General features: G+C 37.9%; 1 protein-coding gene across 1 annotated transcript in view; it reads right to left on the bottom strand.

Moving 5' to 3' along the window:
* Positions 1 to 2,487: 2,487 nt before the first annotated feature.
* The window catches only part of LOC136877566 (uncharacterized), a 112,712-nt gene continuing 100,217 nt past the window's right edge, over positions 2,488 to 14,982 (bottom strand). Inside the window, exon 5 of the mRNA XM_067151709.2 lies at positions 2,488 to 6,587. Within this exon, the coding sequence (XP_067007810.2) occupies positions 6,292 to 6,587 (296 nt within the window). The 3' untranslated portion in view covers positions 2,488 to 6,291. The remainder of the gene's footprint in view (positions 6,588 to 14,982) is intronic.

The following is a 14,982-nucleotide window of genomic DNA, read 5'->3' as shown; positions in this document are numbered from 1 at the left end:
CAAGATAGTGGCGCAATGGCATGATACCAAGGTCATACTCTTGCCACTAGGTACACTGATCTTTCTTCTTTACAGTGAGATACTAAACACAGGGGCCGAATGTATCTAGAAATGATTTTGATTTTAAAACTTTCACGTTTTTGTAACGTTTACTGGTCCAAGTATGGTTCCAAAGCTAGAGGCGTATTCTACATCAAAAACTGATTTTATTACAGAATCCAGGTTCTAAAAATAACCCTTTTCATTATACAAGTTTGAATCAAAAAGTTCCTGAAATAGCCCTGTAGTGCACCAATGTTGCCACAGGGTTGTGCTAGCAGCTAGCACCTTGATGAGGTTGAAACATCGATGTGTTAACATCAGGAATTGTTACAGAGAGTGAAAGTGTGTGTGTGTGGGGGGGGGGGCAATTTGCCCAGTTTAATGCAAAATTTCATGTTGTTTCATTGTTCCACCTTTCTGTTCATAATGTAATCATAGATTACCACCTGTTTACAAAAGCATCACTGATTTTGTTACAGAATCCAGGTTCTACTGTCCCAGTGTCTCGTGGCACACTGCCTTATCAAGGATGAAGGTCATTATAGCTGCTGGTACAATAGTACAACCCTGTGCTGCCATCTGTTGGTTCACAACAGAGCAAGTCCAGAAACTTTTTGATCCAACCTTGTACTCCCAGACTGTTCCAGCTTGCACAGCATATTCAACTGGAATCTTCTTATAATGCCATCCATTTCTGTCTTGGGCTGTTCAATTAAGCTGCCTTTTCCTCTTCTTCCCTTCCATTATAAGCTAAGGAAATTTGTATCTTTCATGCCTACAGATATGACCAAGATAAGTTTTTTCTTTTTCTTATTTTAATGCTGTGCAGGTCCTCTCTCTTTTATCCTACTTTGCATAGGATTTCTTGATTAGTCATCCATGCTGTCCAAGGTATTTTCAGCATACGTCGATATACCCACATCTCAAAAGTTTTGAGTTTATTCTCCATAACTGCTTTGAGAGTCCACGATAGGACAGATTAAACATAGCACTTAACAATTCTTATTTGTAGATTCAAAGCAAGTTGAATTTAAATTTCTGGAATCTGCTTTGGAAACTGGCACAAGTTTAACACATTGCATGAAAGTTGACTGCTCCCTTCACATTTTGAAATTATGGTAAATATATTTACAATCTATACATAAGGTACTGGTAATGTTATTTGAATATAACTGCACACACTGTTCTTCAAAAACACTTTTGCAGCCACATGTAGAGCATTCTATCATCACAATAAGATAAAATATATTAAAAGCTTGCTTTTAAAACATCAAAATTCCAAGCAGTTAATCATAATAGTACTTTCTTCAATCTGGGAAAGTGAGAGAGCTAGCAAGAAATGCAGTTTATAAAAAACAATTGTTGCATGTTTTACATTAATGTCTTGAGACTTTCGTTCACAGGTATGATTATATTTTTCATGCATTTTTTCTTTCTTTTGGATGAAATTTTCTATTTGAATATTCTCTCAGCTATAATGTACTGAAAACAGTTTGCTCCAAAGTGCAATCAATGTATGAAGATGTGGAGATTGTCTTTGACCTTTTGTGTTTCCATGTTTGTCCTCATCTCCTATTTATGTTGTTCCCTCTTCCCACACTGCCCTGCCATTGTGTTCGTCCTATTATGTGTGTTCCTTTCTTATCCCCCCTCCTCTCTCTCAATCTGACTTGTTGATCAGGTTAGTTCAAGTCCTGCTGTACTGTACTCCTAATAAACCTCACCACTTTAAGCAGGACAAATCACAGCTACAGTACATCAGCAAGAACAACATAATATTGTCGAAGACAAATGCTGTACATTATCAAATAAGAGTTGCTCAAATCTTTTTTTTAAAATTTGTTTTTGTGTTATGCTACTGAAGATGGCCTTGAGAATAGGCTGAAACGTGTATAGACTTTGTTCCATCTAACAGATGATTTGATTTGTATTGATAAGGAGGATTTTATAAATACTTTTATTTATAAAGTGATAATATGGAATGAGATAACTTGCAAATTTACCATCTGACCGCACATGCTACCAGGATCAAAGTAGTATTTTAAACACACTACCAAGAAACAAAAGTGCATCAAACCTGTGTAACAGCAGATGCTAACAGGGTAGAAAGTCCACAGAATTCTCATCAAGGCCACTACTTTCACCTGCCATAATAAATGACAGGGTCAAACTCTATAGTGGTGGTCATTATTGAGCCATAATCCCCAGGTTTAATTCTGTTGGTTAAAAATGTTGACTAGCTCAGTTTTCTTCAATGGCAACAGAACACGGCGTGCTTGAGGGTTGTCAGTACGGGCCAGAGAGCAAATATCCTTGGCAGGTTTCTTATGAAATGAAACTTTCATCTAGTCTAGGTGTAAAATAGAATTACAGTAATAGGAACCTTAAAATAAGAATAGTAATTCACCTTGAAAATATACATAATTACACTTTTGTAGAGAAAATAAATGGTAATCAAAATTTATTAGAGCACATATACAGTGTATCAACAACCTATCAATGATCAGCTTGCACAACTAATAATATCAGAAACAGGACGTGAAATAATATTTCTGTAGAATGTAGAATCTCCTCTTCAGAGGAACATTTAATAAGTCTATCGCATACTTGCTATCCAGTTTCTCACATTGTTATATAGGGTGGAACACAATTCACTTAACCACTGAACATTAGTGTTGATGGTCAAATTTAAAGTAATTAAGTAACAGTGGAACCTGTTCACAGTAAAGGAAATTTGTTTAAAGAGTAGTGGCAGGACTGGCTTGTTAGTAACAAGTGACAAAATGACAAGCTGGCTTCATTTGTGCATTCGTTGTTAGCATGAGAAGTTCACATTACGAACAGAAAATTGTCCACAGAACGGCGTGTGTTTGTTTTACAAAAGTGGTGGCAACTTGATCAAAATTATCAGGAAGTATGGACAATCTTTCATTGGAAAGTTCCCACTCAGCCACCATGCAGGCAAACAATCTACAAATTAATCAAAGGTTTGAGGAGAAGTTTCTATAGATGGCTTACCATGCAGTAACTGCCCAAAATCAGCATTACAGAAGAAAATGTGCAGAACACTGGACAGGTATTAATTGAATCACCCATGAAATAAGCAAGAAGAGCTTCTATGCAACTGCAACTTTCTGACAGAAGTGTAAGGAGAATGCTAAAAATGTTACATCTGAAGCCTTAATAAGTCTGTGTGTGGGACAGTAGAATAACACCCACGGTATCTCCTGCCTGTTGTAAGAGGCAACTAAAAGGGGCTCTTAACCTGAGAGCATGGGTTGGCAACCATAAGGCCCTTAGCTGAGTCATGGCATTGCTTCCACTTACTTGTGCCAGGCTCCTCGATTTCATCTATCCTACCCGACCTCTCTTTGTCAATTCTTGTTCTTTTCTGACCCTGAAGTTATTAGAGCGTTCGAAGCCTAGCGATTTTTTTCATTTTCACGGTCTTTATGACCCTTGACTTTGGCCGATACCTTCATTCTTCAAAGTGTTGGACCCCTTCCATTTTTTTTCTCTGATTTGTGTTAACAGAGGATGGTTGCTCAGTTGTACTTCCTCTTAACACATTGAAGACCGGCCCTGGATATCTCCGTATTATTGCAGCCAGCGGTTGTGGACGGATCCTAGAAATCTCCATTTTTACGTATTGGCTTAGTTTTCAGCTTGTTGCACTGTCTGTTAGCTAGAGTTTGAACTATTTGCCATCACATCATGGAGTAGTAGGCTCACTGATGTTAGTACCAATATTTTTTTCCACGTTAACCATCACTGTAACCATGAAAACAACAACCTATACATAGATGATCTCACACACGCGCCTAGAAACAGTTGTCAAGATGGCATGCCCATGGCAACATGCCTTGCATGACAACAAAGTATTTCAATATTTATACGCAGATTCATTATCTGATGTGCCACATGGTTGACAAGCCCGGAGAATTCTCATAGTTTCTCAGCTAACAGCAGGTAACAACCGACAGTAGGTGACAACACTATGAGAATTCTCGCTTTTATTCACCTCGTATTTCCTTGATCATTGATAAAACTGCGGGTGAGATTCTGAGTTTCAAACGGTGTGGTCATGAAATATAAACTATCCCTGCATCTTTCTTTCTTTAACAAAATAATATCAGATATATAGAGCTATTCCCTGGAACTTAAGTGTGGACGTCAACATGGCGCAGCGCATTCAGTTGCTGATTGATACCTATATTTACAACTAATTATATGCAGACCGGTTATCATAGGTAATGACTGACAGTGAATTGGCTATTTCTATTGATTCACAGCTAACACTAACAGGGGGGAGACCATAAAGAGTAATTCTTGCATACTTGAATATGATAAGTACACAAAAGGCACAAACAAGTCATTCCCCTAGTACACTGTGCTTAGAAAGACTATTAAATGGAGCCATAACTGGTACTGCTTTGAAAGGTATTACACTGCACAGACTACTAAGCAACCTAGTGAGTACATGTTCCAAGTTTGAGGCCGATATCTTGAATAGTTTTTGAGTTACAGTAGTTAGCATGCAGCAATGTAATTTCTTTCTTGGAGGCTTGAATTATCCGGTCTATGTGGGGTAGCAGCCTCCATTCAGGGCCCATTCTCAATGTGTAAAACAATAATCACCACCACCTTCTAAGCTTACACTGCTACACAGTCTAGTTGATCCTGATAGAAGATGTGAATTATCTGAGTGGTGCGTGACCCAAAGTGAAATAATTATGTGATATGATCAAGTATGTTTTAAGGTAAATGGAAGAGTTAACAAACATAATTGCATGTATCAGGCTTCTGAAAATTCACAGTTTGTAATTAACGAGGTATTAAATGTTCCCGAAGTTACGGTTTGGGCAGGTATATGCAGTGAAGGAGTGATAGACCCTTATTTTTTTCTATGGGACTGTGTCTGCGAACAGGCACCTTCGAATATTAAGAGAAGTTATGATAGAATTAAACAATAGCCCTGTATTTGAAGCAGTAAGAAACAATTCCTTTTTTGTTTGTTATAGTGGAAGCTATTTCTTTTCAGTTTCAATTTAGTTAATCTATGTTTGTCGACGGACTGAAGAACAATGTTGTTTACAAAATGTTCGTGAAGAGAAAATATATGTTTACCACCTATTTAAATAGAACTATTATAAAATTCATTAAACTGAAGAACCTAGCAGTTATCAAACAACCTTATTTGGCAGCAATGTAGTACAGATTAAACATCCATGAATTTTTTAATGACTCTCTTGAACGGCGGATAGGAAGGAAGGAAAAATATGATTGGCCGCTGAGATCACGGATCTTTCAATGTAGGGGATACTGAAGGACAAAGTTTTCACTACAAAACGAATAGACCTACAGCATTTAAAGGATATGATTGAATAAGAACTTGAAAACATATTTGGGGACTTGTGTCTTGTGTGATAACATATGTAAATCAGTGTTTGAATGATTTCCTAAATGTTTAGATACCAATGGAGGCCACTTTGAACAATTTTAGCAGGATAGCAACTGTTTTGATATAAATCAGCTACACTACACAGAGCATTTTCTGATAAGTGATTTATACTGCACCCTGTATATTGGAGAACTTTCCAAGATAGTGCTGGAAAGTTTTAATGAGTATGTTCTTTATGTTCTGTAAGTCGTCTGCAAGTTAAGTAATATTATAAACATCTAGTGAAGGAAGTATCTACACTAAGAAATGTATAATTTAAATAGAAATATTAATTTGAAATACCAGCCTACTTTATTCTTCAAATGCCCATTTTGAGTGAAAATTGTAATCTTTCCCTTCTTTTGCACCAAAACTCATAAAAAACACTCTGAAAATAGAATCTTTCATCTATCATGTGTATCAACCTCAACAATATCACTTCATTTGTCTGAAAATTGTAACTATATACATTCCTTTATACAAAAGTTAAGGTAGAAAATTATACATACAATTGCTGAGATCATACAATGATCATAATTATTACTTCATGAAAATACATGTGTGGTAATTACACCACAGAATGAAACACCTAAAGATTTGTCTAGAGAAGAAGAAATATATTCTCTCCAAGTGTAACACATGTAATAGAGAAACTGCACAAAAAAAACTCCACTTTTCCCCCCATTTATCATAATCAGTTCAGTTCTGATAAAAGAGTAACAAATGTTAACACTGTCTGTACTCATTTAAATAAATACTGTTTCCACTTTTTCACTATTATGAAACCATTCCCTGATCACTTAGTTATTTTACATTAATCCTTCCTTCTTGGCTTTTCCTAATTCAATTTTTGCCATCATTACATCTGCTTTGGCAGTTCTCTTCTTGGCAGTAGCAAGGAGGTATGTGGCTTCAGCAAGTTCCTTAATGGCTGCTGCTACCTCTCTGTTTGTGGAAACAACTTCTTGAAACACTTCCTGTTGGACAAGAAAACTGGTCTCACTGTTGTTATGATGCTGCTGCTGTTGCTGCTGTGGTTCCTCCAGAGGTCCACTTCCGTATGCCAACTTCAGTCCTTCCGTTCCACTACTACTGTTGGCCTGAGCTGCAATTAGTGGAAATAAATTAATTAAAATCTGTATCACAGTTAGAAGAAATTAACTAGGCAATCAAGACAAAAAGTTGCTGAGAATATTATAGATGAACTTAGCACAAATTATGCCAAAATATACAGGCTAGCCTGGATAAAGAGTTGCAAGCAAATACCTTTGGGCTGAATAGAGATTTTATCTATAACATCGCCATTACTACACTCAAGAAATCCATCATGATCTTCAAGAACTATGCTTACAGACCATGCTTGACGTACCTCACTCTTCTGCCTACACTTAACCTCATAGATCTCATGTATCCTGTATCTATATCCATTATTGTTGTTAAGGTACTCTTTGTCCTTGGGCAACCAGCAGTTGTTGCAGGAAGATTGTATAATAATAATAACTCTCAAATTATTGCCAGATTTGTCTTCCAAATGCTATTGGTTAAAGGGGCCTGTGATATGAGCAATATTTTCCCAGGTCGACTAATGGGGTGCTAACTTCAGAATTTTAAGTGGAACCATGATAAAACATTTTGATATTCTGCCCCCCCCCCCGTGAATAAACCAATAACTATTAACAAACTTATTTTCTAAAATGAATTATTGAGCAGTTATACAGTGCTGAATTAGGTTAGTACCTTCATGAACTTCAGGAAAGATAAATTATCAAATGAAAGAGCATTAGTATTCTGGTTTCAAAGCCAACTAAACACTCAAGATAAGTACTTGGCCATGTTGATTATTTACTGTGGCTCTTCTTCTTGTATCCACATCGGATGTCTGCTGTCATCAGGTGATCTGATTCTTGTTCTCAGCAAGTCAGAAAAGAGTAGGGGTACTGAGTTCATACCATTCTCATTGATTCTGTAGCTAAGACATTCTCCTTCTTCCTCTACTTCTCCTTGTGGCTCTTTCAAATTAAAAAATATGGCAGTTTAGGATGTAGGGGTAAATATGATTTTAGTACTAGCCTCCCATAACCTTGCCACAGTGGGAAGGCTTGTGTGTTCCAATGTAGGAGGCAGCCAAGCCGTAGCTGCAACCATATTGGATGGGTAACCTATCTGTCAAGAGACCAGACTAACAAATGGTTCATCGAAAGGGGTGTAGCAGCCTCTTTGAAGCTGCAAGGGTGGTAGTCTGTATGACTGACTGATATGGCCTTGTAATAATATTTAAGATGGATTAGCTATGTTGATATTGCTACGCAGCTGAAAGTAAAGGGAAACTACAACCGTAACTAACTCCCACAGACATGCAGCTCTCTCTGTTTGAATGAATGATCTACTGAGGATCGATTCCTACCAAGTAACGAAGTCCTCCATTCGGATCTCCAAGTGGGGATTACACAAGAGGATTACACCGATCATTAAGTTTGACATTATGCAAGTTGAACTGTGGAATGTAAGTAGTATGAATCGTGGTAAATTAGAGAATCTGAAAAGGGAAGTGGATAGAAGTTCTGTCAGTAAAATCTAAATGTGCTGTGGTATGGTAATGGTGAATGAAGAAGCGTGGCAAAGCTGTATGTCGTCTACCACAAGGTCACCTTCATGACTCCAACAGTAACCAGCTTGCAGTATGCGAACAGCAGGCAGCAGTGAAAGATGGAGTGGGGAGTGTATGAGAATCATATCGGTGTTTTGGCATTATTTTGTTGCAGAAAGCGAGCTGAGGAAATTTTTTCTATGCTGAAACATCTCCGTATCAATGAACAATTTGTGTTTCGGACAATAGCATGTTTTAACAAATGGGTGAAACTGTTAATCACGTCAGATCAGGCCATCCAAGGTGTGTATATAGAAAAGAAGTTGTGAATGTTGTTCGTGCAATGATTCAACACAATCTTTTGCGCAAACAGACAATTTTGTCTGGTGAAATGAATTTATCTCTATGAACTACATCACACATTTTAAAGGATGATTTACGTGTTGGTGCATTTACAAGATACACATGGCATTTAATAACTGAAAAATTACAGGAGATATGCTGGGTTCGATCCCAGGCTTTATTAACGGCGTATGGGGAGAGCCAGTATCTGTTCATCGCTGCTGCTGACTGGCCTAGTGGAAGTCCGGACCTCAATCCATTTGATTATTCTCAGTGGCAGAAGCTTGAGGCAATAGCATGTCAAAAACGGCACTTTGCCGCTGTAACATTTGTTTGTGGATTTTCAGAATATATGTATGTTAATGGGTTTGTGTCATTTTATTTAGTACTTATATGCATTGAAACTACTGACAGAACATACGGCAGTACTGTGTAGTTATAAATGAAATATGCTCGCAGGAAGAGCAGAGTTTTAATTCAGGTGACTAGAGACTTATCTATAACTGAAAAGCTTTTCAGCCCGTCGAAGACATAATGTAAATATTACACTGAAACATACCTGTAAAAAAAACAAAACAAAAAAACACATTATTAAAAAAGGAATTAAAAATCACACACTAATGGATAAGAAAACAGGACACCAGGCAAGCTTACAATAACTAGCATAGTGAAAGTAGTATTATTGTCAAGATAGACACCATGCCAATATCCATCACAATAGTGCACGTTTATAGGATTATAAAATAATGTTTTTGTTTTTTACAGGTATGTTGTAGTGTAATATTTGTACTGAAATTGTGTGTTCGACAGACTGAAAAGCTTTTGAGTTACATTTAACTGAGTCGACACTGAAAAGTATGGCTTCCTTCTTAACAAATAGAGAATTACCACCACAAAATCAAACAGGGGAAATGCAGGAGGGGTTGGTTTAATAATGGATAAGAAAACAGAACATGGGGTAAGCTACTATGACCAGCATGGTGAAAGTATTATTGTTGTCAAAATACTTGTTGCTTGCTTGCTTGTTTAAAGGGGCCTAACATCTAAGGTCATCGGCCCGACCAAGCCAATGCCTACCACAACAGTGCCCGTCTATAGGCCTATTAGTTCAGCGGACGAATATATGAAGAGAGAGAAAATTTAATGCAACATGTAAAAGGAGAAGAGAGAACTTATTTGTGATAGACTGGAATGTAGTGGTAGACCAAGAAAGAGAAGATAATGAGTAGGAGAATTCAAACTTGGAAAAGGAATGAAAGCTGGGCTGAGTGGCTCAGACGATTGAGGCGCTGGTTTTCTGACCCCAACTTGGCAGGTTCGATCCTGGCTCAGTCCGGTAGTATTTGAAGGTGCTCAAATACGTCAGCCTTGTGTTGGTAGATTTACTGGAACGTAAAAAAACTCCTGCGGGACTAAATTCTGGCACCTCGGCCTCTCCGAAAACCGTAAACTTAGTTAGTGAGACGTAAAGCTAATATTATTATTATTATTATTATAGGAATAAAATAGGAAGTTGGCTGGTACAATGCTGCACTGAATGTGGCTTTATAATATTTGTGAGATTTTTTTTTTTTTTTTTTTACAGCATTATACCCATCTGTGGAGTGTGATAGAACTTAAATAGCTGATGTTGATTTTTTCTTCTCCCAAAATCTCTTCATCTGGGCACTGAGCCTTTTCTTCCGTTCTTCAGGCCATGATTTATTGGTCCTGGTACTCATTTTCTCAGCAAAATGATGGTTGCAGACTGCTTTTTTGAACTGGAGTTGATCTTGAACAACTTCCTGTGGGATGTCAATTTCCAGAAGGTCTTTTTCTATTCACTAAGCCAGGTGTTCTTGACTTTCACTGAGAGAGCAAGGTTGAGAATCTTTTCGGCGATCCTGACATTGTTCATTCTAAGAATGTGGCCATAGAACTTTAATCGACTTTTACTGATGGTGTTGGTGTTCTTTTCAGAATGCTGATAAAGCTCCCGAGACTTCTGTTTCATCCAGATTCCCTCTGAGCAGACTGGACCAAAGATTTTCCTCAATATTTTCCTATCCTTGAATATTGAATTTTCATGACCGCATTGTAATTGAAACCGACTTTCACCCTAGTTAACATCTCTTCAGCACGTACGAAACGTACAGAACACAACCTAATAGGTTGAAAGTCGGTTTCAATTTTCCTATCCTGTTTCTCTATGTCTTTAATATGTGATCTGCCTTTAATGATCAAGGTTTCTGAGGTGTTTAGTGCTTCAGGTTTGATAAGCGAGTTGTAATTACTATTATTCTTTTCGTTTCAGCAATCTAGCGGCTGTGATTACGCAACTTCCATTGCTTTCTCAAGTTCTTTCTCCTTCCTCTTTCGCCAGTATTTCTTCAGCCGCTGGCTTCCTCGTGCTCGTTCTTCTGCTGAGAATACTCTATTCTTCCTCGTTTTCTCATCAGCTAGGTCCTTCACCTCCGCAGATCTCTGCCCGAAGATATTTCTGTTTGTTATATCTTCTGGCGTGATCTCACATTTTTCTAAATCTCGGTGGACTTCTTTTACCCATGGGACTTGTGTCTTTCTGTTCTCCTGGAAGGTGAGGATTCCTGTTGGCAAGTCTCTCTGATCCCATCCTTTTAATATGTCCGTAGAATGTCAATCTCCTCTTATCCATTGTGGTGGTGAGGTTTTCAAATTGTTGGTATAGTTCTCGGTTTGGTCTCATGAGAAACATAAAATTGTCCAATGATTTTCTGGGTCCAAGAATCTTTCTAAGGAACCTCCTTTCTTTCTTTCTTTCTTTTTTTTTTCCAAATCTGAGAGTCTCTTTGTGGCTATTGTCTCAGCTGCGTACAAACATTCAGGTTTGAACATCGTGCTGTAGTGCTTGAATTTGGCCTGGTAGGAGAGTGACTTAGATTTGTAGGTGTTTTGACATAATCTAAATACAGTTTCCATCTTTCTTTCACGTTCTTGAATTGCTAGGTACTTAAATTTTGTAGCATTTTGATGTCGCCATACTTGGTCCTCACTGTCCAGGTTGGGTCAGTGGTATTTATGTTCATGTACTCCGTCTTCTCAAAAGATATTTGCAATCCTGTTTTGTCTGCTGTTTCTTTGAAGACTTCAATCTGCTTAGTTAATAATAATAATTGTATGGCCTCAGTTACCGTGTGCAGACATTTCAGAGTTTATGATCTGCTTACTTGCAATTTGCTAATTCTCTTCAAAAAATACTATACCATCTGCAAATGTGAGGCATTCAAATTTAAGCTCAGATCTCTTGTGAACTAATCTAATTCCATTTGGGAAGTTGAACTTGGTCATTTCTTTTCACCATTCCCTGATAACTTTCTCTAAAACACAGTTGAACAAAATTGGAGAGAGGCCATCTCATTATTATTATTATTATTATTATTATTATTATTATTATTATTATTATTATTATTATTATTTATTTATTTATGGTTCATGGTGTGGGTTACTGTAGTCACGTCCTAGTTCGTGAACCATGGGCAATGGCTGAGTGGCCTAGTAAGTGGTCCTGAGAGTCGGGATACCAGTTGCTATGGAATAGGAGTGAGCATCTCGGACATATCCTGAGTCATAGCCCTCCTATTGCTCAGGCGGCTAGTACTATACAATCCAACGGTGGTCCATAACCCGTTAGAGGAGAGATCCTTACTTGGACTATGTGTAAGTAGGGTAGCATCCTGCTTCATGAATTTACCAAGCTCAGAACATTTTAAACAAGCCTCGGACCTATGGGAGTAATAGAGTCCCACTCCCATTTGACAGGCGAGGGACTCCTTAGAAACAACTTGGCGAAATGAACAGTGTTTTGAGTAATTCAGGTGAACTCATAATAGATCCCACGGAATCACTGGAGAGGTGGAGGGAATATTTTGAACATCTTCTCAATCATCCTGGTGGTGTTGCGAACAGCCAAGCTCATGGGGAGGAGGAAAATGATGTTGGTGAAATTATGCTTGAGGAAGTGGAAAGGATGGTAAATAAACTCCATTGTCATAAGGCAGCAGGAATAGATGAAATTAGACCTGAAATGGTGAAGTATAGTGGGAAGGCAGGGATGAAATGGCTTCATAGAGTAGTAAGATTAGCATGGAGTGTTGGTAAGGTACCTTCAGATTGGACAAAAGCAGTAATTGCACCTATCTATAAGCAAGGGAAAAGGAAGGATTGCAACAACTATAGAGGTATCTCATTGATTGGTATACCAGCAAAGTATTCACTAGCATCTTGGAAGGGAGGGTGCGATCAGTCGTTGAGAGGAAGTTGGAGGTAAACCAGTATGGTTTCAGACCACAGAGAGGCTGTCAGGATCAAATTTTCAATATGAGCCAGATAATTGAAAAATGCTACGAGAGGAATAGGCAGTTGTGTTTATGTTTTGTAGATCTAGAGAAAGCATATGATAGGGTACCGAGGGAAAAGATGTTCGCCATACTGGGGGACTATGGAATTAAAGGTAGATTATTAAAATTAATCAAAGGCATTTATGTTGACAATTGGGCTTCAGTGAGAATTGATGGTAGAATGAGTTCTTCGTTCAGGGTACTTATAGGGGTTAGACAAGGCTGTAATCTTTCACCTTAATGGCAGATTGTGCCGAAAGCCTGCAGTCAAATATCTTGGAACCTGAAAATATGTGTAATGAGTATGATATGAAAATTAGCCTTTCAAAGACTAAACTGATGTCAGTAGGTAAGAAATTCAACAAAATTGAATGTCAGATTGGTGATACAAAGCTAGAACAGTTCAATAATTTCAAGTATTTAGGTTGCGTGCTCTCCCAGGATGGTAATATAGTAAGTGAGATTGAATCAAGGTGTAGTAAAACTAATGTAGTGAGCTCGCAGTTGCGATCAACAGTATTCTATAAGAAGGAATTCAACTCCCAGACGAAACTATCTCTACATCGGTCTGTTTTCAGACCAACTTTGCTTTCCTGGAGCGAAAGCCGGGTGGACTCAGGATATCTTATTCATGAGTTAGAAGCAACAGACATAAAAGTAGCGAGAATGATTGCTGGTACAAACAGGTGGGAACAATGGCAGGAGGGTACTCGGAATGAGGAGATAAAGACTACTTTAGGAATGAACTCAATGGATGAAGCTATACGCATAAACCAGCTTCGGAGGTGGGGTCATGTGAGGCGAATGGAGGAGGATAGGTTACCTAGGAGAATAATGGACTCTGTTATGGAGTGTAAGAGAAGTAGAGGGAGACCAAGACGACGATGGTTAGACTCAGTTTCTAACGATTTAAAGATAAGAGGTATAGAACTAAATGAGGCCACAGCACTATTTGCAAATAGAGGATTGTGGCGACGTTTAGTAAATTCACAGAGGCTTGCAGACTGAATGCTGAAAGGCATAACAGTCTATAATGATAATGTATGTATGTATTGTATTATTATTATTACTATTATTACCACGTCATCATAACTGTTCTGACCCAGTCCTGTTCATGTGTACCACACAATAATATACCATGAACTGTTGATCAGCGATTGGTTAACATTAACAATTTATTGCGTATGCCATTATCCGACAATTGGACCATTTGACTGTGCATAATTTACTGGAATGTAATGATCGGATATCTGCAGTTATATATTCAACTGTTTTGTGTTGCGTGCTCTGGTGTTTGCTGTGTAAACCCCAAGAGTCCCAACCGGACTGCCTGCCAAGATGGACATGTTCCTGCTCACCTCTCTTCTGGTCGTTATGGGCCAGAAGCAAGATTTAAAACCACCATAACTGCATAATGCAATATGCTTTGAAAGTTATTTATGTAATATTTTACGATGGGTGTTAATTACTTTGAATTTATAACTGGTTTTTTGGTATGGTAACTGCTTTACTCAACGGTCTTCTGTTATTTGTGATTCTATCGATGTAATTTATTGTGTACTTCAAACTGTGAGTATTTACAATGTGGATACCAGCTCAGCATTGGTAAGTGAGCTTATGGAATATTAAGCGACTCCCAAGTCACAGATTTTACCTATTTTTGGAACAACAGTGTTCTACAACAAATTCATATTCAACATGTTGACCGTTTATTTGGTCTGGTATCCAACTTATTTAATGTGACATCTCGACCAACTTGCTTCAGACAAAAACTGTTAAACAATACAAGGTTTATCCACAAATATTTATAACACAATGATTGGTATGAATTCGAAGTAATTAACACCCTCAAAAACCAAATTTAAGAATTTGTGATAACAACAACAACAACAACTGGTTAACATTGATGCTTTCGAGGTCCATACTTGTAAACATGATATGGGTTTTTGGGCTTATGCCATGTCAAGAAATCAAGGTGAAACTCTAGGTTTCGCAGAGTATGTTGCTCCGTGTCTTCAGAAGAAAATCTTGACTGTTCACGAGGAAGTCTTCTACAAAAATGAGGGTTTGAATTTAAGAATATTTTACCGTTGGAGAATTGTAGTGGTATGTTCGCGCGTCACCAGGTGGCTCCTTGTATGCTGGCAAGGTGCTCCAAGCGGGAGCTGATGACATCATGAGACGAATGTGGTAGAAGAAAATAGAACAGATCTAAA

This window comes from Anabrus simplex, chromosome 7 (assembly GCF_040414725.1).
Source record: "Anabrus simplex isolate iqAnaSimp1 chromosome 7, ASM4041472v1, whole genome shotgun sequence".
NCBI classification, from domain to species: domain Eukaryota; kingdom Metazoa; phylum Arthropoda; class Insecta; order Orthoptera; family Tettigoniidae; genus Anabrus; species Anabrus simplex.
The sequence above is the reverse complement of the archived record's forward strand: the minus strand, read 5'-3'. Positions and strand labels throughout refer to the sequence as shown.